At 39.9% G+C, this 25,211-nt stretch overlaps 1 protein-coding gene across 1 annotated transcript; it reads right to left on the reverse strand.

The window, feature by feature from the left end:
- Nucleotides 1–576: 576 nt before the first annotated feature.
- On the reverse strand, nucleotides 577–24,602 carry Frmd7 (FERM domain containing 7). The gene is made up of 12 exons (XM_047535321.1): nucleotides 24,472–24,602; nucleotides 23,740–23,899; nucleotides 22,902–22,944; nucleotides 20,552–20,630; nucleotides 17,775–17,872; nucleotides 11,554–11,668; nucleotides 11,213–11,360; nucleotides 6,947–7,042; nucleotides 5,247–5,410; nucleotides 3,707–3,775; nucleotides 3,515–3,590; nucleotides 577–2,448 (listed from the first exon to the last, which is right to left on the reverse strand). The coding sequence occupies exons 1-12, from the start codon at nucleotides 24,600–24,602 to the stop codon at nucleotides 1,354–1,356; spliced, it is 2,274 nt and encodes a 757-aa protein (XP_047391277.1). The 3' UTR covers nucleotides 577–1,353.
- Between the last annotated feature and the right edge of the window lie 609 nt (nucleotides 24,603–25,211).

Here is a 25,211-nt window from a genome sequence, read left to right on the forward strand (position 1 = left end):
TGAGTTATTGGATATGGTTTCAGGAACAGAAAGGAAGGGGATGGAATGAAATCTATTAAAAGGGATTTTCCTGATGTAAGGAGTAGGAGAATAAAGAAATTGATCTGTTTTTCTCCATTAAGTTATATTTTAAAATAGCTTATCTGTATGATTGCTTCATTTCTTTGAATTTTGTGTTTAACACTGTCTTGTAAATATGTTGGACTTAACATTAAGGTCAGTAAACAAAATTAAAGTTCTCAAGTAGAATGCTATAACTCCAGGAAGACTATTAGAGAAATTCTGAATGGATCAAGAATAGAATTGTGGTTCCTTAATGCAGTCTGGTGTCAGTCATTACTATCCTTTTTCTCTCCAGTTATCCTTCAATTCCATTTCTCTACCCTGACCGTACATTTTCACTTGCCTCCTTGTCCCTGTTTGTAGCAGTCATGTCCCTTAGTAATAGGGTAGAACCGATCACTTCTGAAATCGATTAAAACAAAAGGAAGACCATCCTTGTTTTTTAATTGAATAGATTTCCATCACACTTTATTAAAATAACATCTCAATTTCTTTCCTACATGCATGCAACAAGATATGGCAAGAATAATAATAAACTTCAGCAGAAGAAATTCAGTCAATAAAGTGATCTGTTAACTTTTTTCCTTCACTACATATGATAAATAATTAAGAATAGAGAAATTACACATCTGACATCATAATATCCTCATCAGCCCTACATCTGGCTTTAGAATTTGGCCTAATACATTAATTTCCTGGGCTTTAAATTCTGCCAAGTCCTATATTCTAAAAACATCTGTTCCAGTGAGAGGATCTATGCTATCTTCTTGTTTTTGAGGCTGTAGGAGGGCCATGCTCCTCTAGATATAAATTGTAAAACTTGATGTCCTTAGCAAATAACAAGACTTTTAACTGGGTCCCACACAAATAATGAGAACTGAAGCCTTTGTTCAGTATTATTAAAAAATGTACAAAATAACCAACATAGCCACAGTCTACTAAATCACAATGTCATTAGAAGCAAATTCCAAATGCAAATCCATGTTCTCACTATTCCTCACTATTGAAGAACCTACCCTGTGTTTATCATCACTCTATAAAGAAATGTATAATGAAGATGATAAATACTCCTCTCACTCTGTCATAGTGCTGGGGAGGAGAGGACATGTTCCAGTCTGTTCCAAGGGAATAGAGAGTGAAGCTCAGGGAATGAGACAGCAGCTGGATCTTTTCATAATCTTCATTAACACCAAGGAAAGTGACTAAGAATATGGTTTGTAAGAAAGTTCCTTATTTTCTACTTAAGGTTCTAACACAGAACTGACCCAGAAATGTTCATAGAATTCATATTTAAGCTAAGAAGTAATTATAAGGTTTTAGTAAAGTCCTGTCTTCAGCACTTGGTATGTTGAAAGAAACATCTTCATCTTCTTCATCCAGCTGGAGACTACCTGAAGACAAACGGATTCTGGCCATGGGTGACTTTATTCCTTTGCCGTACAAAGAGTAGTAGTCTGGTTTAAGAATCTCCGATTCAGAATCACTGGATTCACTAGCTACGTACCTTTCTGTTGCACTCTGATCCATGAGAACTGCTGGGAACTCCTGCTCTGCAAACATACATGTAAACAGGTCTGCTTTACGACTCAGAGCAGGATGAGGTCCTAAAGGTCTAAATTCTGACCCAAAAGGAAAACGGATAGTTTTCATGTCTGATTGGCTCTGGGACCGTTTGGGGGTTTGCTCTTGAGTGCTATAGTTAAAAGCATCTTCTAAATTTGGGTCTTCCTCTTCTGGATCTAAATTGATATTGCTCCTACCACTCGTCCTGGCCATAGCTTCTTGGAGTTCTTGAAGGTCTTGCTGAAAGTTCTTTATTCTGATATTCCTTGGACTCCTTTTGGCTGGCTTTATTGCAGATGGCTCTATATAGTTGTCTGGTCTTGCCCTTTCCTCTGCCATGACTGGAGAGCATCTGGGCACCTGGGGTGGCTTGTCCACATAAAAAAAGACTTGGGGAGGCATAATATCCACCTGCTGACTAGTACAAGGAATATAGGGCACATCTGTGTAAGTTAGCTGCCTTGCTGGACTCACTTTGCTTGTGAGGCCAGAAGATGTATTTATGTGTTGGTCAGCAATCTTGGAGCTTGTTCGGAAGGAGCTTAGAGGACTCCTGTGCTCAAAGAAGTCTCTGGGATCAGAGTGAGGATCAGGGTCAGTGTTAAAGACGGGATCTGAATAAAGAAAAGAGAAAGAGGAACTGCTTTGCGACTGATGTAACGATGTGGGATCTGCCTCTGGTTTGGATCGCTCCAGTTCGGCTGCAAAGGTCACCTCCACTGCAGAGTTCCTCCTTCTGCTGTCTAGCACAGGTTCAGATGCGTGCACTCCATTCACATTTCGGTAGTACCCACCACCATATGCTAGTCTCAAGTCTTCCACCTTGAAAAAAAGTACATGGTGAAAAAAAAGGAAAAAACCATTTGGCTGGGGTGGGTCTATCTCTATCTTAGCCAAGAATTTTGAAAGGTAGTTTTCTACAAAGTTAGTTCGATCCATATTCTGATAAATATATATGGAAAGGATAAGAACTTGTACCATTTTCCAAGTTGTGTATTAAAAAGAATATGATAAGCTGGGCTCGGTGGCACACGCCTATATCAGTGGCTCGGGAGACTGAGGCAGGAGGATCACAAGTTCAAAGCCAGCCTCAGCAACAGAGGCACTAAGTGACTCAGTGAGACCCTGTCTCTAAATTAAATACAAAGTAGGGCTGGGGATGTGGTTGCCTTGCTGTGTGAACTTAGGCACGTCTCCTAACTTCCTTGCTCCAGTCTCCCTATTTTCTGTAATATAGCTGGGAGCCCGTCAATGAATGGCATGAAAGGTTCATATACTGGACAGAACCTTTCATCATTATGCCTCTGATGCCTTTTGGATAAAAACTATCTGTGACTTGAAATGAGGGCATGAGAGTTTATGAGACCTATAATTAATTTTTGTAGAAAGATCCAAAGAAAAGTGATTAACAAGGTTGATACTATAAATCTGAAATGGAAGCCATCATCTCAGTTCTAGGGGAACAACTTTCTCCTTAAGTTACATAGTTAAGCAGCAAATTTGTTTTAAAACCTTAACACAGACCCCATTCCTTCTTCTAAGCCTTAAAATTTCCATAGGTAAAATAGCAAAGCTTTTAGTTTTAAAAATACAAAGCCATAGAAATTGATTTGGATCTTCATTTTGCAAGATGTTAACAATACTGGTTACAATTTGAAAATGTGCCAGAGGCTTTTAGTCTATAAGGTACACACCAGTGGGAGTTTACTAAATGGTCTTCTATTGGCAGGAAAGGTTGAGCCGGCAGACCTCCCCAGGAGGCTAACCTACTGGAACAGAATAACCCTTATACACAGTGGGAGATTCTGGCATAATCAATTCTTGGGAGCATTTGAAATTCGGATGAATTACATTTATCTAAAGAAGTAGGAATTTTCAGAAACCTTACTTGTTTTGACACATCAGAGAGGATATCTGGCGAGGACCTGCACTGTCGTTCATGGTACTGAGACGGGTAATGCTTTCTGAAATCCCCAAACAGAGAAGTCATTGAAATGGCTGGCTTGGGAATAGCAGGATACATATAAATCTCTACATTCAACTTGAAATCAGCATGAGAGAGAGAGACAAAAGCATGTACCTTTCAAATGGCAAGCTCTTCAACCGCCCTTTTTTCCCATATTCCAAAAGCTGCCTTTGGGTTCTCCCACTATAAAAAGATGAGATCAAGTAATTAATTAATAATCCAATAAGCTACTAAAACTCGAGAGCCCCAGCTATTGCTGAAACCAAAAGCATCTAGATGAATGTCATAGGTCATGACTCCTTGACAATCACATTAATGGTAATGCCCACTTATCTAAGAACCAGGAACAGAACAACCTGAACTACATGGAAACCAGACTCTTTTTTTCGAACTTAAAAAGTCAACTGACTGATTTTATTTACTACTTCTAATGAGACTATTTATCTGTTTCCCCAATGCATGGCAGGAAAAAAAGCAGCTAACTAAACAGCAGAAGAGGATAGCTCCAGTCAGATATACACTAGCAAAGAAATGCAGCTGATTGGTGGGAGAAACAAGAGCCAAGAAAGAAACCACAAAAATAATAAAACCCAGAAAGTCTGGGCCATTTATCACTGAAGTGCAAGGCCTGACTTGCCTCCCCCACCCTGAGGCCATCGCTGCACCACAGCTGCCTGCAGAGGATAATAAGTGATGTTTATAATAACTCAGGTCATTAAGAAACGGGCAAAATATGCACAGTATCATCTGTTCAAGAAGGCAGGGATTTGTAGAATACATTTTGGAAAGATTCCATCAAAAATATGTTCTTAAAAATACCTCAATTCTTACTGGGGCAGGCCTCCACTGTTTGACAAATTCCTTATGTGGAAGCATTCGATTAGAATTTTTTATCTTAGCTAGGAGTTTTGAAAGCTTCTTGCAGTGCATTCCTAGGCTGGTGTTTTCAAGTAAAAACAAGATCTTAATTCGACCTTGCTTCCATTCCTCCAAGGTGTGACCTGTAGTGAGGAGCCTCTAGTGTAATATTGCTCAACCTTTTTAATCCCTTATCCCCTCCAGTGCTTTCTCGCTCTTTTGCCTAACACCACCAAAAGGATGTTGTTGATCTTTCCTTTCCATGTCTTGCATTTAAGTGGCATATAAGAGAAACAATAGGTTCATTGAATATATTTTCTCAAACTGCTTATGCTCCCTCATCTTTGCTGTGATTCTGATCCAACTCCTTAGGGAGGAAGCCCCCATCCCCCTGCCTCCCAGTTAGGAAATATTCACATAATACGTTATACCAAAAGCAAGCAGTAAAGGGTACAATCTTTCAAGTGATTGAAATAGATTCTTTTTGGGTGGGGGATGCTAGGGATTGAACTCAAGAGAACTTAACCACTGAGCCACATCCCCAGCCCTTTTTATTTTTTATTTGAGACAGGGTCTCGCTGAGTTGCTCTGGGCCTCACTCAGTTGCTGAGGCTGGCTTTGAACCTGCAATCCTCCTGCCTCAGCCTCCCAATTCGCTGGGATTACAGGCGTGCAACACCACACCCAGCTGAAATAGGTTCTTTATTGCTTCTAGAATTTGAACTCCTCCTATTGCCTCCCATGTTATTGAAAAGAAATAGTGTGTACGTTTTTCCCATACACAGTATTTAATTACCTATAGCGGAAACTGGAACCCTTGCTGCAAAGTAGGGTTTTGGGCTTTGATTTGGGCTCTTCAGAAAGCCTGAAGAAGGCATGGTACTCCACACAGGTCTTCCAGAAAGCTTTGCAGGCATCTCGGCTAGCCATGGTGAACTCCAAGGTGTCCTTGCACAACACCTATATAAAGCAATTTACATGGAGCAAAACATCCATCCTTCCAGAATATTAAAGACTTTGGAATCCCAATGCCTTCCAAGCTACCAGTCCCCAGGCCTATGGGGCTTCTGATTTCCCACTCAGCTCTCCATAGGCTTCACACTTACTGAAACCAAATGATTGGCAACCTTCAGAGGAACAGACAGGGCCACTGCTCTGAAATAGAGCCTTCTCTAAAAGCCAGTCTTGCTTTACACACTCTCCTGGCCTTAAACACTGTTTAACCCCCCTTCTGCTCTGCCAGGAACATTTTTATGAAGTCGTAAATCAGGTTAAAATGAACATCAAAGGGTATCCTTTCAAGGTGACAAGAAGTTATAAATGACCAACAGGAAAGGGGAGTGGGGAGGAGATTTCCTTACAGATGGAAGGGTGTATAGGATGATTACATGTCCATGAGGCTTTTTAATGTACCAGCTAGAGACACTTCTTCCTCTAGATGCTATCTTGTTCTATGATGTTCTGTGTTGCTCTCTTAACATTATTTCAATCTGTCCTTGGGGAGCTTGGCCTTAAGACCTAAAGTTCAAGATTTTCCCATCCCCTGACTTGCTATATACCCCCTTTAGCCCAAGGCTATATGGCATGATTACAGCCACATTTTCCACAGCCCCACTAACCCACTGCACTGACCTTCCCCCTTGTCTCATTTCTTTCCAGGTTCCTACATGCAGTCCCTGGGGCTGACCATGAACTTCTCACTGGATCCAGTCTCCTGAACTACTCAAAGGAACACTTTAATATAATGCCAAGATCCAGAGAATGAAGCCCAAACTGGATTTTCTGTAGGTCAAAGATTATTTGGTACACATGTTTCATTTCCTCTATGGTAATAAAACAATACCCTTTCTCACATCTTCATCTCATCCTGTATGACACAAATTTGCCCAGTAATTGCTTATTTTGCTTATGTGTATACCCACTTCCCATATCCTGCTTGGCTTTGGCATGTTGTAGGTGCCCAATAATTTTTGCTCAAGGAAAATAGGTAAAGTTACGTTAGAAGGAGGAAGGCAGGAGGGGAAGGAAAAGGGGGACAGGAACTAAAATTGAATTCCATGAATGTATGAATTTTTCAGCATGAACTCAATTACTATGTATAACTACAATGCTCTAATAAAAATAAATTAAAAAGATACATGCTGTAAAATGGAGAAGAAAACATCAAGTGATTATGTCCAGAGTCCTAACTGATCATTCATTCCCATTTGACACATCAGATCCCTCATAAACTATTTCCACACAGATTTACCTTGAACACAGTTGTCCCATTTTCCCATTACTTTATTCACTCTGAACTATGAATCAGATTTTTTAGTGTTTTGCCTTTGCTAATAGTGTGTCTAAAGCTCTGGTTGGTTATATAGAGGCAAGAGGGGGCATATCATCCCTCGGGGCTGGTCAGCGTTTCACCACTCATATTCAAATCATTTGCACAAGCAACCAAGAAATTTCAAGGAAAAGAAATGTAAAAGAATGTATTAGAAATCTACTTACCAAGATATTGGCGTGAAGTTTGATAAGAAAATGCTTTCTCTTAAAACTCAACTTGCGGATTTTAGCCCAGTTGAAAGTATTGATCTTTGTATTTCCCTGTAATAAAACATGTGGCTGATTTCAGATTGTGTGAGCAAGAGTTGGTTTGTAAAACAGTGCAAATATGATTGAAAATGCACTTCATGAATAGAACCATTTTTCTGTGTGTGTGTGTGTGTGTGTGTGTCTGTGTGGTAGTGGGGATTGAACCCAGGGGTGCTCTACCACTGGGCTACATCCCCAGTTCATTCAAATTTGTTTTTATTTTGACAGAGGATCTTGCTAAGTTGCCGAGACTGGCCTCGAACTTGTGATCTCTCTGCCTTATCTCCCTGAGTCTCTGGGATTATAGGCATGTGCCACAGTCCCTAGCGAATGAAACTATCTTTGACCTATTTCTTGCATAAAATGATCCTGTTGAGCTAAGTAGAAGCTATGACCAGGTGTTCCAGGTGGGCCACAAGACTGCTCTGGGGATGGTTTCTGGCTAAGACAGTGAGATCACAGTAGGAAAGGATTACTTTAATTGCTTCTGGAAACACCTCTTTCCCATGGTTCCAGATTCAGCTGCTGAAAAAGAAAGACATTTCTCCTCCAACCCCATTTACCCAAATACCTTCAAAACTCCTCACTGCCTGCATCATCAAAATTTGGCTGGGTTTTTCTTTCACTTTTATATTGAATATACAGTTATCTTTCCCACTAATACCCCACCACCACAAAAAACGCTCTTCCATTCAAATCTGTACCTTTCCTCTTGTAGTATTCTCATTCTCCTTACTCAAAATATCTCCCACATAGTCAAGCCTTCTTGCCAGCTTTGATAGCACCTTCTCTAGAATATTCTTTTTTTTCCAAAGAAAAGATTCACTTTTTAAACTTGTTTTTATCATAAAAATGTTTGATGAAGTAGATATATTTAACCTGGTTGGAATATTAGATAATGTATATATACATTCAGAACATTTTCTTCTAGCTTTTTTGAGATATATAAGACATAGTTGTTGTCCATAGTCATCCTACTGTGCAATAGCAAAGCAGAGCTTCTTACTCCTATCTAACTGTAACTTAGTGCATATTGATCAACTTCTCCTCATCCTTCCCTCCTTCCTATTCTCTCTGGTCTTTGGGAACCATCACTCTCAACTACAACATCAACATTTTTAGTACTTGCCTTTCTGTGCCTGGTTTATTTCACTTAACATAATAACCTCCAGTTCCATCCATGTTGTTGCAAATGACAGGATTTCATTCTTTTGTGACTGAATAGTATTCCATATTGTATATTTGTGTACATTTTCTTTTTTACATTCATCAGTCGATAGAGACTTAGGTAATTTCTATTTATTGTCTACTATAAATGGCTTCTCTAGAATATTCTAATTAGTGCAGCCTACATCCCTTTCTAACTCCCCTATACTCCCTTGGCTCTCCTGGCCTGCCTAAACAGCTTAGCTTGTTTGTCCATTTATTTGTTTGTTCAACAGGTAATCCATTCACATGGTCCAAAAATCAAAAGTACACACAAAAGATATATAGTATTGAAGCCAAGTGTGGTGGCACATGTCTGAAATCCCAGAGACTCAGGAGGCTAAGACAGAAGGATGGCAAGTTTGAGGCCAGCCTCAGCAAGACCCTGTGTCAAAAAATTAAAAAGTCTGGGAATGGTAGAGTGCCCCCGGGTTCAATCTCCAGTACTCCCCACACATATACACAGAGAGAGAGAGAAAGAAAAGATATCCAGTATTGAGAAGTTTCATGCCCACCACCAGCTCCCCTACTCCTGTCCCCATCTAACCATTCCCTACAGGCAACCACATTTATTAGTTTGGTGATTATTCAAAAGTCTGAGAGCACTACTGGGGCCACATCTCTCCTACATTCGATATTAGTTTCTTGACTATGCCATGTTTTACTGTTCTCAGGCCCTTTGTCTGTTTGGTCTTTCTTTGGAACAACTTTTCTTAACTCCCAACCTTGGCCCTTTGGCCTCCATAACTTCCTCTTGGTCTTGGCTTAAATGTTAAGCCCCTCTCACCTGTTACCTTAGCATCCCACACTTCCAGCACAAAGCACCTGGTACTTGTTTGTAATTACTTATTTAACTATCTGTCTTCTCATTAGAATTCCAATGCTACAAATTCTGGATCATTCTTATCTACCTCTGTAGCCCTATCACTTGGTACAGTATGAACGCACAATGAATATACTGAAAAAAAGTTGAATGAAGAAATGGCTTCCTGACTCCCTAAATATACTAAAAACTACTGACATGTACACTTTAAAACAGTTTAATTTTATAGTATGCAATTTATATCTCAAAAAGCATTTTTTTAAAAACAGAAAGAACATGATAAAGAACACAGAGGCCTGGGATTGTAGCTCAGTGGCAGAGCACTTGCCTAGCACGTGTGAGGCACTGGGTTCGATTCTCAGCACCACATAAAAATAAAGAAAGAAAATAAAGATACTGTGTCCATCTACAACTAAAAAATAGTTTAAAAAATAAGAACACAGAGAAGGTACTTCATACCTAATTATCTATTCTTTAACTGAATTTAGGGTAGAGACAATAGATATTTTAGTTAACATCAGCTATATTGTTCCCAACTGTCTACAGAAGTATTCACACTGAAAGAAATCACAAGCAACATGGTAACCTTACCCTGCTTCCTTTCCCATCTTCTCCCATGCAGTAGGAAATGACAAGGATCAAAGGGTAGAGTGGAAAGGGTAACAAGGCCCTCCTGGGTGAACAGGTATACTCATGATTCATTGACTCTTTTTCAATTTGTTCTTTTCAGTTATACATGACAGTAGAATGTATTTTGACATATCATACATACATGGAGTATAACTTCCCATTCTTGTGGTTGTACAGGATGTGGAGCTACACTGGTCATGTATTCATATATGAACATAGGGAAGTTATGTCTGATTCATTCTATACTCTTTCCCATTCCCATGCCCCTCCCTTCCCTTCATTCCCCCTTGTCTAATCCAATGAACTTCTATTCCCCCACACCCCCCTTATTGTGTGTTAGCATCCTGCATATCACAGAGAGCATTCAGCCTTTGGTGTTTTGGGACTGGCTTAATTTCACTCCATTGAGTCTTTTGCTCATCAATGTGACTGACTCTCATGCTGAAAAGTATACAACCAGATAAATGAGAAGGCCAAGATTCTCTTAGCTGAGTCCTTACATGACCTTCTTGGTGACTCCAGAATTCTAATTTGGTCTTGGGGGTCAGTGGGGCTAAGGTCATCTCCCTTCTCTCTCACTAGTGATTTATTCACAACCCTGCCTAGATATCTGCCTATCATTCTTTTATCATTTTGAAGAGTAGGCAAGTCTCTTTGAACCTTAACTTGGATCTAAATTCATCAAAATATCCAGAAATATGAAGATATCTAGTGGACTGAAAAGCTGCTGGGAAAAAACATCTTATGGCAAAGTTCCCTGAGATGAGGATTAATGATGATGGGAGACCAGAAATCCCTGAGCTGTGCTCCTTTCTTTTTTCTTTTTTTTTTTTTTTGGTACCAGGGATTGAACCCAGGGGCACTGAGCCACATCCCCAACCCTTATATTTTATTAGAGACAGGGTCTTGCTGAGTTACTTAGGGCCTTACTAAGTTGCTGAGGGTGGGTTTGAACTCGTGATCCTCCTGCCTCAGAGTCCTGAGTTGCTGGGATGACAGGTGTGTGCCACTGAACCTGGCTGAGTTGGGTTTCTAACATGGAAAACAAAGTCCTGGAAAAAGAATGAGCTAATAAATAATAACAGTTGGTGACAAGGTTGGGCACAAATTCTCTACCAGCTGGCACTGGGTACCTCCAATAAAAACAGTAATAAACAAAACCATTGCACATTTTGGACCCCTCAATGTGTCTCTGGAGGGCCTGAACAGTGTCACAGCCTATATTTTTTGGATGCCCTAACATACTTCCTCTAGAAATTCCAAAGAACCTCTTGACTTTACTTCCCCACCATGCTGGCCTAATCTAATGTGTTAACCCCTTAGAATGTAGATAGTCTTTTACAGATTACACCTGGAAACAAAGTGCATTGAGGGAAGAAGGCCTTTCCAAGCATTACTTCCCTTTCTAGCAGGTGGTAAAACTGAGCATTGTGATCACCCAGGGATCACCAAGGGAACAGACACCCAAGTTTGAGTCGAATTAACCTGGCAAGCTGAAGAGTTTGGAAGGAAAGGGTTGTTACCCGTAACACCAGGACTCCCATGTGTGCAACAGCCAGGTGAATCTGCATCCCTTCGCCATCACTGGCAGGGTGAGGCCTGATGCCATACATGTCCAGCTTCCTTGCTATGTCCAGTAGGAGAATGTCAGATTCAGCTGGGTTTCTGCCACTGCAACGGGAAAGAATTTATGAGCCTAATAAATGCAGCAAGCATGACACTTCCACTCTGAGAGTTCCATGAGGAGGTCAGTGTTTTCTTGAGCCTGAAGCTTCTCAGGCTTAAGGACTGACTTGCTTTCAAGAATCTGTTCCCAGCTTTAGTGTCCTCCACTGGGGAAGCAGGTGCCAGTGAAAGTACTTACATGTGCTTCTGATGAAAGTGCATGATCTTGCTCTCTAAACAGTCTTGGTTTGGTAAGTACCGGGTTTGTGCCAGATGTTTCCTGACTGTTTCTTCATGAAAGTCTCCCAGTTCTGCTGCATGACAAAAAAGTGACATTTTTCACATTACCATCATGGATTTAAGCAATGGACTACTCAGAAAGTCTTCTGATCTCCCCCAAATAATCCTTTCTTTGCAGCTAGTTAGTTGTAGCTCCATGCCTCTGACCCCATGATATGCATATATTTATATTTCTGTAGGGAAGGACTGACTGGCTGTTTTTCAAATTAGAAGCAGTTGGTTGCTATGATGTTTCAGTATAGTAAGTTATAGACCTAGTATTAATAGGTCTTACAGGCTCCAAGACCACAGCTGCATATTTTGTTGGGATAGTCTTTTCCCACATTCTTCTTGTATCTCCTACTTCCAACCAGCCCCTGTTATAGGTTGAATTTTGTTTCCCCAATGCGGAAGTCCTAAGTTCCAGTACCACCAAACACAACTCAATTTGAAATAGGTCCTTTAAAGGGGTGATTAAGTTAAAATCAAGGACATTAGGGGGCTCTGTGATTCAATCTGACTGGTGTTCATATAAAGGGAGGAAATTTGGACATACAAAGAGATGCAAGTAATGTGAGCACAGAAAAAAGGACCATATGAAGACACAGCAAGAAGGCAGCCATCTGCAAGTCAAGGAGAGAGGCTTCAGAAGAAACCAAACATGCCAACACCTTGATCTTGAACTTCCAGCCTCCAGAATCATAAGAAAATTAATTTCTCTCCTTTAAACCTCCCAGTCTCTGGTATTTTCCATGACAGCTCTAGTAAACTAATTCATCCCCCACAACTTCACTCCACCCTGATCATATATTATCAAGAAAGGGGAATAAACATGCTAACTATAATGCAAGCCAGTCTCAGCCAATTTATCACTCTATACATTGGGAATCTAGTAAATCCCCAGCTATCTGGAATCTGTAGGAGATGAATCATTCTAGAAATCATTCTGGCCTTTCAAATACCTAGCAGTTTACACACGATCATAATTTACTCTTTTCTAGATGTCTCGAGCTTATTATTATAAACACTTATCATCACATTATGCCTATGCAGGCAATTGAGGTATTTAGGATTATCTGCCCTAATGTAAAAGACCTCATACTGCTTTTACTGGATTCTTTCATCTTCTCTATACTTGTTTATTGTTGTTGTCATTGTTTTTGTTTTGTTTTGCTTTTGCTTTTTCCCTATCAGGTTTATATGAATTACTTCCTGGTCATTGAATTCTAACATAAAATGGAAAATCAGATATCCACACCTATTAGAAATATATGTTGTGTAAGAGTAAATAGACTCTTGCTGGGTGTGGTGGCCTATAGCTGGGCAGGGGACATGGCTCAGTGGTACAGCACTTCTCTAGCAAGTGTGAGGTCCTGAGTTCAATCCCCATCTCTGCAATAAAACAAACATGCAAAGAAAAAACCTACAGCTAAGGAGGGGAGGAATATTGGGGAATGTTTTTGACCAAATTATATTGTTATTTCGTGTGCACATATTAGTATGTAGTAATGAATTCTGCCATTATGTATAATTATACTGCACCAATAAAAATATGGAAAAAACCCATAACTACCATCAGAATCATACCACATGGTGAGAGACTAAAAGCTTTCCCTTAAAAACAGAACCAGACAAATATAGCTGCTCTTGCTGCTTTACCCAACATGATAGTGGTGGTTCTAATAATTGCAATCAGGCAAGAAGATATATAAAGAATGTGCACTAAAAAGGAAGAGATAAAACTGTCTTTACTTGTAGTAAACATGATCTTGTATGTTGAAAATCATAAAGAACCCACAAAAACTACTAAAACTAATAAATAAGTTCAACAGAGATAATTGATATACAAAAGGTAAATATATTTGTATATGTGAGCAATGAACAATCTGAAAATGAAATTAAGAAAATAATTCCATTTACAATAACATAAAAAAGAATCAAATACTGAGGACTAAGTCGAATGAAAGATGTGTAAGACTTGTACATTGGAAACTACAAAACATTGCTGAAATTTTTTTAAAAGACTTACACAAATAGAAAGATATTTCATGTTCATAAACTAGAAGACTTGATATTATTAAGATGGCAACATTTTCCAAAATTGATCTATAAATTTACGAGAATCCCCATCAAAATCCCAGCAGACTTTTTTTTGGTAAAAATCGATAAACTTAAAATTTACATGGAAATGAACAGATGCAGATTAATCAAAACAATGCTGCAGAAAAACTAAAGTTGGAGGATGTGCACTTCTTATTTCAAAACCTACTACAAAGTTAGAACAATAAAATCAATGTAGTAATGATAAAAGGACAGATGTGAAGACTGATGGAACATAAGTGCAAGTTCAGAAATAAGGTAAAAAGATAAACTTAATGCCTTAAATTCTCAAATGAGCCAGGCACAGTGGCGCACACCTATAATCCCAGCAGTTTGGGAGGCTGAGGCAGGAGGATCTCAAGTTCAAAGCCAGTGTCAGCAACTTTTCGAGGTCCTTAGCAACTTAGCGAGACTCTGTCTCAAAATAAAAAATTTTAAAAAGGGGCCCAGGGATGTGGCTCAGTAGTTAAGCCCATCTGGGCCCAATCCACAGTACCAAAAAATTTAAAAAAAAAAAGGTCGATAGTAAGATAACTCATTTTAACATGGGCAAAAGATTTAAATAAGCGTTTTACCAAAGAAAACAGGAATAAGCACACAAAAGATGTTCAACATCATTAGTCATTAAGAAAATGCTAATTATAATTGCAATAAGATATGTCTTCATAATAACTCTCATGGCCATAATTAAAAAGACAATAACAAGTGTTAATAAAAGTATAGAAAAATTGGAAACCTCATACATTTCTGGTGTTAATGTCACAATTTAGAAAATAGTTTAACAGTTTCTTAAAATATTCAACTTAAGTATTTCACAACACCCAGCAATTACACTCAGGAATCTGCCCAGGAGATACAAAGACTGGTGTGCCAATGTTTAGAAAATGATTTATAATAGCTGGAAATAATCCAAATGTCCATGACCAGGTGAATAAAGGAACAAAATATGGTACATCTATAAAATGGACTACTACTCAGTGACAGAAAGGAACAAACTGAAACATTCATGAATTTAAAAAATATTGTGTTGAGTGGAAAAAAGTCAGATGCAAAAGACCATATATTTTATCATTCAATTTACATGAAATGTTCAAAAAAGGCAAATATAGAGAAACAGAAAATAAATTGGTGGTTGCCTGGAGCCAAGCATGGGAACAGAATGTGATCGCAAATGGGCCTGAGAGATCTCTTTTGATATTATGGAAAAGTTCTAAAACTCGATTGTGGTAACGGTTGCACAACTCTGTAAATTTACAAAAAGTTGTTGAGTTGTACATTTTAAATAGGTGAATTTATGTAAATTTATGTAAATAGGTGAATTTATGTAAACTATGTAAATTATTATATGTTTTAGTTTGTTTTGGTTTTTCTTGAGACAGGGTCTTGCTAAGTTGCTGAGGCTGGCCTAGAACTTCTGATCTTTCTGCCTCAGGATCCTGGGTTGCTGGAATTACGGGTGTGCACCTCAGACTTGGTTTTTAATATGTTTTTAAAAAATCAGGGCTGATCAACCACTGTGCCACATCCCCAGCCCTTTTTTATATTTTATGTAAAGACAAGGTCTCTAAGGCCCTTCAGGATTACTCTCTCTTCCTGTCTCATTCAGCTCCAGTTAGTCACAGTAGTTTTTGATGTTTCCCCAACACCCCTGGCATGCTACCACCTCAGGTCTTTTACATTGAATGTTCTCTCTGCTTGGAACTTTGTTCCACCAGATTTTGCTGCATGGCTTGGTCTCTCGCCTCCTTCACATCTTTGTTCAACTGTCCCCTTCACAGTATACTTACCCCGACTTGCCTCTTCATTTAAATATTCAGTACCCACTCCCAGAATCCTTCATCTCTTTTCTATGCTTAATTTTTCTCCATTGCCCTTCTCACCTTCTAATATTCATCATATAATTTATTTTCTTATTTTGATCTTTACCTGATTCTCCTCCACTGTCAAAAATGCGAACTCCATGAGGGTAAGAATTTTTGTCTTAGTTCCCTCCTGTGGCCTCAATCACCTATAATAATATTTGGCATGTGGTATATACTTGATAAGCAAAAATAATTTTTTGTTGAATAAATGGCAAAGAAGGGTTACTAAAGGAGTTCAATAAAGGGAAGTTTTATTTGAAACGTACAAATTGTGATTGAGAGGGAATATCTGGCTAGATGGGGTGCAAGACAGACTTAAGCAGGTGAGAAGGTCAGAATGTGGGGTTCTCGAATGCCTAGAATACAGCAGGTGTTCAACAAATACTGGATGAGTGAATAAAAGAACAGATAAATGGGGCTGGGGTTGTTGTTAATGGTAGAGCACTTGCCTAGCACACCTGAGGCACTGGGTTCGATCTCCGGCACCAATAAAAAAAACTAAAACAAACTAAAGGTTAAAAAAAGAAGAACAGATAAATGAGTAATCTGGTTGTGATCTGCATACTACCTTAGCATCCAGTGAATCTGACCAGGATCAATTATTAAAAGCTAACTCACTGGAAGTTTAATTCTTTAGCCCTCCCACCCCCCCAGCTCTCCAATGGAAAGAACTTCTATTGATAAACCAAATAGAAAGCGGAAGGGCTCCCGTGCTATGCCTGAAGTGGCCACTAGGGAATGCTCAAACCCATAAGGCAGAATTGTTTAAGAATGAAATTGGGATCCCCCAAAAGAGGCCTGCCACCCAGAAACTCCAACCCACTGGTGGCTACCTTAAGAGGCAGCTAGTGGAGAAGGATGTTTTCCAACAGTGTTTTCTCTATCTGCTCTACCCAGGCCCCAAATCCCAGTGCCAAATAAAATACTGGATATATGGTGAAGGACCTTGGCACTCAGAACCCTTCAAAATGATGCTTCACTTTCCACTGCTTCTAAATAGACACCATGCTTAAGCTATACTGGGTCATTCTGCACCCATATACACTCCTTCCTGCCCCCCCCCCACCATTTATTTCATGCTGTTTTTTCTGCCTATCATTATCTATCCAATTCCCCAGTGTCTCTTTAAGGTCCAGCAAAAAGCCACCTCCTCCATCAGCCTTCCCTGATGGGACCTCTGCCTTGCTGAGCTCCTTCCGCTCTCTTTACTTATCCCAGCCAAGAGTCCCTTGATAAACATGGATTGAGACACTGTCCTTATCCAAGCACTTCGTTCTGGAGTTCCTAGTGAAATCAGAAATCGACCATTTATGGGCTGGCAGGAAGGTAAGGGGGCAGAGGTCAGAAATGAACTTATGAAACAAGAAACTCAAGTTATGGTTCTGCAGGATTATTAAGGAACAGTGTATTCTTGGGAGGCCTCTAAAAAAGAGAGAAAGTCCAGCTGGCCTTAGAAGAAGAGATGCTATCTCCAGCTGCCTAAACCCTACCCTTAGGGCTACAGGAGCAGCCAGGCCTGCCCAATGTCACCCCTCCCTGGCAGGCCCCCACTGTTCTGCCTCCTCCACCTACCTTTGTTATTCAGCCTACAAGGCTGCTAGGATATGGGGAACACTAATAGATGCCTGGGGCCGTTTTCCCTTTTAGTTTCTCTCCACCTGCTGTACTCTGTGCTTTGTTCTCTGGAACCATGATAAAGAGCAACACAGAAATCATATTGAACGTGACAGTGTGCTGCAGAGAGCACATACCAGAGATGTATCCTGGGGGCAAACAGAGGGAGTCAGTGCCTGCCTGGCAAAGTCCGTGCCCAGATTTGTCCAAACCAGTTCCTGGACAGCAAGCCCAGGGGCAGTGGGAGGGGAAGGTTGGACTGAGGTAGAAGAAAATCAGCATTTACTTTTGATCTACAGAACTACCCTGTGAGAAGGTATTCTTATAGCTGTTTTAAAGGCAAGGGCACTCAGGTTCAGAGAAGGAAAGGGACTTGCCCTACCACAGTTAGAAAGTGGTAGAGACAGAACAGAATTTGATCCCAATCTCAATGGCAATACTGAAGCAGCCTCTTTGTGCTGCACATGCTGTTAAACCCTAACACAGTGACAGGCATGCTGGGATGCTCAGCTCTTTTGCTTGGGTCTCTGGCTGATAGGCCCCAAAGCAGACGTTAGTTACTTACATTGTAAGATGTGAGATACCATCAATGCTGTACAGTTGTCACTGCATGGAAGCCTTCCTAGAGCCAAATCCTTCTTTATTTGAAGAGTAAAAAGATACCTGTAAAGAAGTTGGGGAAAATCTCTTAGAGAGAGAAACAGGAATAAGAAAGTGTATTTCACTTCTGCCAGACCTGAGATGATTCAAGAAAGGAATGGCACCCCCAGTGGTGAGTAATGCGTAAGATCTGCCTCAGCCCCAAACCAGCCTCAGACCACAAAGTGCTGATCCAGCACATTGGCAATTTTTGCAGCCATTAGGAATCGCCCTGGCCAAATCCTCCCGCCAACTTGAGGGAAGTGGCCAATCATCCTCTGGTAGTTTCTGCCGCATAGCAAAGCCACGTTCCAAGCTAGAGAGGAAAGAAGACCCAGTAAGAATGAAGGCCTTTGTGAGGCCAATATTGGACTGTTCAGAAAATGCGGCCAAAGTCTGGGGGGTACAGCTCAGTGGTAGAGTGCTTTCCTAGCATGCATGAGCCCCTAGCTTCTATTCCCAGCATCACACACAAAACAGAGTTATCAAGTCCTCTCTGCTATAACAAGGAGGTTGGTGGAACAGGAATGATCAGCCTGGTTTACACTTATGCAGAGAGGGCTGATATGATTCATCAAGATCATATTATCCAAAGATAATGATTTCAGAAATTAAGGACTTGGGGCCAGGTTTCTGACCACGTTATTCCCTTTGCCTGAATTGCTAACTGTATCACTGGAGTTCAACACTTCACACAGAGTAGGTATATAATTAATGTTTGCTGAATGAAACAGCCATTTTCCCCACCAATACCTCACCAGGGACCCATAAAACGAAGGATAGCATTTGTCCCACACATTTAAGACCTTATCAAAGGAGAATCAACTTTCAGGGGAAAATGTGTACAACGAAGACTCTACCACTGCTTTCTTCTATGGTTCAAAACTGGTTTTGATGTTTTATTTTATACATTAAAATACTGAGTATCTATTGTGGGTGCTTCCCTATACAAAATGCATGTTTTTTGGCACTAGGAATTAAACCCAGAGCTTTTTACATGCTGGGCAAGCACTCTACCAGTCAGCTACATCCTCAGTCCTTTTTATTTTACTTTGATACGGTGTCTTGTTAAGTTGCCCAGCCTGGCCTTGAGTTTATGATCCTCCTGCCTCGTCATCTCGGAGTGGCTGGATTATGGCTGTGCACCACCACTCCTGGCTAAAATGTGATTTTGTAAATGAAGTTCTGTGGATCTTTCTGGTAACTAGTTAAGCCTTGAAGGCCATGTGGAACATCAAAATTAATTACAGGTGATAGATGAAAATACAGATTGAAAAATTTAGCAGATGATTCTTCAGTTTACAAAACCATTAATCATTATAACCCTTAGAATTGTGAGCTCCCAAATGCATTAGAAATGACTCAATTAGAAAAATTATATTTGCAGACCACTCAGAAATCCACGTATTAGCCTCAAAGAAGGTATCCTTATGAATTCACCCAGTTAAGTAGTCTTAAATGGACCAGTGGGGAAAAGGGAAAGGAAATTTAACCTTTGTCATTGCCTGTTTTCATATATAGATGGAAATGAGAAAAAAATCAGTTAAGTTGCTAAAAGAAAAGTGAATTTCATTGTGTTCCTAAAAAGAAAGAAACTTCTTGTCATTTGACACATTCCTTGCTGTTAAGAAGGCAGCTGCCTGCTACAAATACCAAATCTTTGCTCTGAACAGCTGATGAATCATTCATCATCACACTGATTTTCTCGGGTTGTTGTTTTTTTTGCGGGGGAGAGAGTTTATCTCCATCAAAATTGGTCATAATTTAAAACTCAACCAAAATGGGTTTATGAATGCAAACTAATATAAATACCAAGATATCAGGTTATCTGGGAAACTGGCCTACAACTCACAAATGTGGAGAGAATTTGGAGAGAAATATAGGAAGGGAGGCTTGTGAAAAGTAACTTCTGCAAAGACCCCTCAGAAAAATTTCCTTGTATAAAAGGGGCCAAGTTGAACTAGCTGTGAACCATGTAGGAGGGGAGACGTCAGGAAGAAAAACTGCCAACATCCTGTGATGTTGGCCAAACCACTTTAACTCCCAGGACCTGTTTCCTCATCTGTAAAACAAGAGGGTTGGACTGGGTTATCTCTTGGATCTGTTCTATGTGTAAGAGTCTAAGTCTAGAAAGCAGAGTAAGGTTTGGGGAAGTGTTGTGTTGGCAATGAACTTTTGAAGAAGTAGGTTTACGTTGTCATTCCAAAGGGCATCTTTAATAAGTATATATCATCATTACAGAATGTCTCAGTTTCTACCTATGAGATATATATGTATATATATATATGCATATATATATATATATGTGTGTGTTCACATAAATACATACATACACACACACATGCCTATTTTCAATGTCCATGGAAATCAGCTGGTATCATGCCTGTACTGATTGAAACACATGCTATGAGGGAGAACCTGGTTATTGCTGTAGCAGTTAATAACATAACCCCCAAGGGTCACCCAGGTTTGCTATCACTTCTAGAACATCACCCCTTCTTCTCCCTGTAGCTCCAAACTTTTGAAGATTTATATCTTGGAAACCAGCCAGGCCCTTTCTCTATCTAGCTCCTTGCCAAGATCTCCCAGAGAGTGACTTAGAGCCAAGCCTTGCTAAGGAGAGTCAGAAGCCCCTTCCCAATCAATGGAGAATGACGATTCTCAAGTAACATCATGCAGCAGACACAAAGGTAGGTACTATACCTTGTAAGTTCTTCCCGAAGATGTCCAGGGTCCACTGGGAAAAATTTCACCATAAATTTGAAAACAACTTCCTTAGGATCTTAAAACACAATATCTCCATAAGTTTTAATTAAATGTCCATCATAACAGTTACAGCTCTTTACACACATAGACACACACACACTTCTCTACTTTCCTCCCCTTTCCATTAGTCCTTCCTATAGACTTTTATTTTAAGTTTCAAGTTTTCATTTGTATAGTGTTGCCAAATCTGGATTATGTCCCCATGTGGACAGCAATTGGGAAAGTTTTCCCACCCCTTTCATACCCTTGCTCCCTTTTAGTTCCTTGTGTAAAGATGTGCCCTCTACTAAGAAGTGTCCCATTCAGAAAAATCTACCACTTGCTGTTTGGCATTCTACATTCCTGCTTGAGAAAAGGGCTTAACTTCAGCTGGAATACATGATTATCACTCAGCTTAAGCTTCACATTAAAGAAACTAGAAGCAGTGTGGACCAATGTCTCTATCTTAAAATATACATTATTTACCTATTTTTACACCTACTTGTATTTGAAAATAAAAAACTTGGGCCAGGGGTGTGTATAGCTCAGTTGTAGAGCACTCTCCCAGCATGCACAAGGTCCTGGGTTTCATCACCAGCACCACAAAAGTATATCAAAGTATACACTTTTTTGTATATCAAAAGTAACCACATTGGGGGCTGGTGAGATAGCTCGGTGGGTAGAGTGCTTGCCTTGTAAGTACAAGGCCGTGGGTTCGATCCCCAGCACTCCAAAAAAAAAAAAAAAAAAAAAAAGTAACCACATTGGACATAATTTTCCTATGTTCATGTGTGAATACATGACCAGTGAAACTCCACATCATGTACAACCACAAGAATTGGATCCTAATTAGAGTAAGTTATGCTCATGTATGTATAATATGTCAAAATGCACTCTACTGTCATGTATATCTAAGAAGAACACAAAAAGTAACCACATATTTATGGCATTAGCACCATTTAATAAATGATACTCAGTAAATATTTCTTGGGTGCCTATCATGTGCCAAGGACTGTACTAGGCAGACACTGGGAATACAAAGGCAACTATGAGCTGCCTTGTGGTATGTGAGATTGATATCTAGAAAGACAAATACAAATCCACAAACAGTTGTAAGCACTGAGTACTGGAAAGCACAAGAGGGAGAAAAGAGTTTCTCATGGAAGTCTTCCTACAGGAGCTGAGACCTGAGTAAGGCTACCAGATTTAGCAAATAAAAGTGCAGGCATCCCAGTTCAATCTGAATTTCAGTTAGATAAAAATTACATGGGATGAAAATCATTGTTTATCTGAAATTCCAGTTTAATTGGGCGTCGTATATTTTACCTATCACGCCTATACCTAAGGTTAGTTTTCTCAAGAAGAAACAGATAGGAATACAAATGGTTGGTGGTAGGGGCAAAGCTAGAAAGGTAGTCAGAGACCAGAGCTTTGCGTCATCATGCTGAAGAGGTTGGACCATATTTTGTGGGTAAGAGGGAGTCAGGAAGCATTTTAAGCAGGAGACCGATGTGGTCAGGGTTGTATTTTCAATAGATACCTTTGGGAGTAATGGAGATGATGGATTGGGGAGAATCAGTTTGGAAGATGTTAGAATAATGTGACAGATGATCATTACACAACAGAAACAGACAGAACTGTGAGAAGCACCCAGATGTAAAGAGCAGGTGGGGGAAGAGGATTCAGGAGAAGAGACATCAGTGTTTTTTAAAGTGTTGATTGATGTCCATCTGCCTGAGAAACACCTGCAGAAGTAGTTAAACATGCAGGTTGCTGGTGATCAACCCAGAGGTTTGGGAATCTGCATTTTAGCAAGAACCCCAGGTGATCCTAAGGCACACTGAAATGTGAGAACCACCACACTAGATAGTGAACTATAGGGGGAAATAGTTCATGCACAGAAGGCACTCAGATGAACTGAAGCAAACAGTGGGGGGTGTTTGTGATGAGATAAAACTAAAGACTCTTCAGGCAGAAAGTGAATGGCATTGCAGATTGACATTAAGGATGCTTGAAGATTTGCAGTGCCAGAGTATGAGATCTATTCCTAGAGTCAATCCACAGAGTGCCATAATTACCAGCGTTCTTCAGATGTACTCAAAGATCCAGCAGCATGATCTTCTTCATCTCGGGCAAAATTAAAACAATTTTCTAAATTGCCAAATTTACCGAATGTATGAAGGATTGAGATATTATATCAAAGCCCTTTTCTGCCCTTATGTTAAGGTGAGGAATTGTGTGGGATTGCTGAAATATTTTTCAAGTGTGAACTGCGAACTATATTCCTTAAATGATTTTCCATACTTACTTTTTACTTGCTTTGTTATGGGCTTCAGAAGTTCCAACCAAACCTGTAATAACATCAATGAAAAAAAATTGATAGGACATGGCATTGAGTGCATCTTTTTTTCTTTTTGGTACCAGATAAAGGGCAACATGAAATAAACAAATACCAGGCCTATTTAGCGTTCTAAAGATAGCCGGAAACAAACAGCAGTGTCCTAGAGATGGTGTACCTTCACCACATTCAATCTGCCTCCTCATATTTTTCCAATGACAGTGAACGTTGTTGATCTATAAACTCTTTGTTGTTGACATTTGAATCACTGCTCCCCTGCCTCAGTTGGATGACAGAGGTGTCACACACAAGTCTCATTAGTTGCTACAAAGACTAATGAAGGCATTTGGCTCTACATTTGAATCCTACGGTCCCCACAAAGGACTGCTTAATAAACCTAAGAAGGCTTTCTGGGAAAGTACTGGAGTAGAGATACGCCAGGGCAGGACACAGTGAATGAACTTCATGAATTTTAGGACTAAGAAATAGGAGGGAAGAATTCCCTAAAGATTTCCTGGGGAGGTCAAGAGCCTTAATTCTGGGGATTGAGGTTCAGCCTCTGGAAAGTCAAAATAGATAGTGCGGTCAACTGTTCAGAGTGACAAAACGGGAGCATGTGGTACAAGAGTTTGTGGTTGAAAAACGGAGGTGACTTTTAACAAACAAGGAGGAAGGGACAATATTTATTGCATTCTATCATTTTGCAAGGGTGTAAATGGTTTTTCATTTTTCAGTCAGGGGATTGAGTTCCAATTGCCTTTGGAAGCATTTCTAGAACACAACGAAGCCTATAATAAAAGCAACTTACATTGTTTCCAGAATGACTGCAGAATTCTAATCCAAAATACTCCTTTTCGGCAAGATTGAGATGGCTGCAACTCAGGTTAAACAGTGCCTTTCCGGATGACTTTTGCTGAACAAAACAGAGATCACAGCTCAGTTTGCACTTTCTTAACCTGATGTTGTCACTGCAGTTTTAAATAAAGGATTGAAGCAACAAGACTTTCCTAGAACCCATTTCCTTTACCCACTACATCATTTAAAGGACCTGCTTCTCCTAAAGGATGTTGGGAGCTTTACAAATACATATGTGCACCGATGTATACATGATTTTAGCAATATCCCTGAAAGAGCCTCAGCCTAATGATAGACCTTGGAAGAAGAGAGCCTTGCACTTAACCCTGACTTAATCTGCAAATTTACCCTTTCAATGGAAATTTTAATCAATTCATCTCAGAGGCAATTTGAATGATTTTTCCCCAATTCACAGATAGTTTAATCAAGATGTAAATCTGACCCTTTACTCTCCTGCTTAAAATCCTTCAGAGGCTCTCCTTGGGATAAAGCTTGTATTCCTCAGCATAAGAGACTGGGTTCTCCCTCACATGACCTGCCCCTCCAGCTTCATTTCTTGTCCCCTCTCCCTGACACTTTCCCCTAATAATCACAGCCTGCTCACAGTTCCCCACACATGTCAAGTTGCTTCATGCCTCTATGCCTCTGCTCATGTCATCCCTTCTCCACAGACCTCCCTTCCCACCTTTCTATGGTTGGCTTACTCCTACTCAGCTCAGATGTCATCTCCCCAGGGGAGCTGTCTCTGATGCTATCAGCCTTATTGGCCAACGGCAGCCCCCTGTGCTCCCATGCACCCTGGCTCACGTCATACATGGCACTTTTTACACTGGATGTCTATCTTTCCTTACACTGAATTTCTCCACAGCTGGGACTGTACTCTTTTTCTTTTAAAAATGTTTTTTAGTTGTGGATGAACACGATACCTTTACTTATTTATTATATGTGGCACTGAGGATTGAACCCAGTGCCTCACACGTGCTAGGCAAGTGCTGTCACTGAGCCACACCCTGAGCCCAAGACTTGTATAACATTCTTAACCAACTTGACCCAACTGCCATTTATATAATAAATGCTCCACACAGTGATTACAGAATATGCATATTTTTAGTTGGATATGGAACATCTACTAGCATATACCATGCACTGGACCAGAAAACAAATCAAAATGAAGTTGAAAAAATCGAAGTCATTTAAAGTACATTCTATGATCATAGCAGAATTAAATTAGAGATCCCCATTAGAAAGTAATCTGGGAAAAGATGAATTTTTTCAAATCAAACAAGACATTTCTGAATAACCTGTGGGTCAAAGAGAAAAATCAAAAGAGTAATTAAAATACTTTGTTCTAAATGAAAGTGAAAAAATACATGCAACATTATGGGATGTATTTAAAGCAGTGCTTTCTTTTTCTTGTTACTCATC

This window comes from Sciurus carolinensis, chromosome X (genome assembly GCF_902686445.1).
Source record: "Sciurus carolinensis chromosome X, mSciCar1.2, whole genome shotgun sequence".
In the NCBI taxonomy this organism is placed as follows: domain Eukaryota; kingdom Metazoa; phylum Chordata; class Mammalia; order Rodentia; family Sciuridae; genus Sciurus; species Sciurus carolinensis.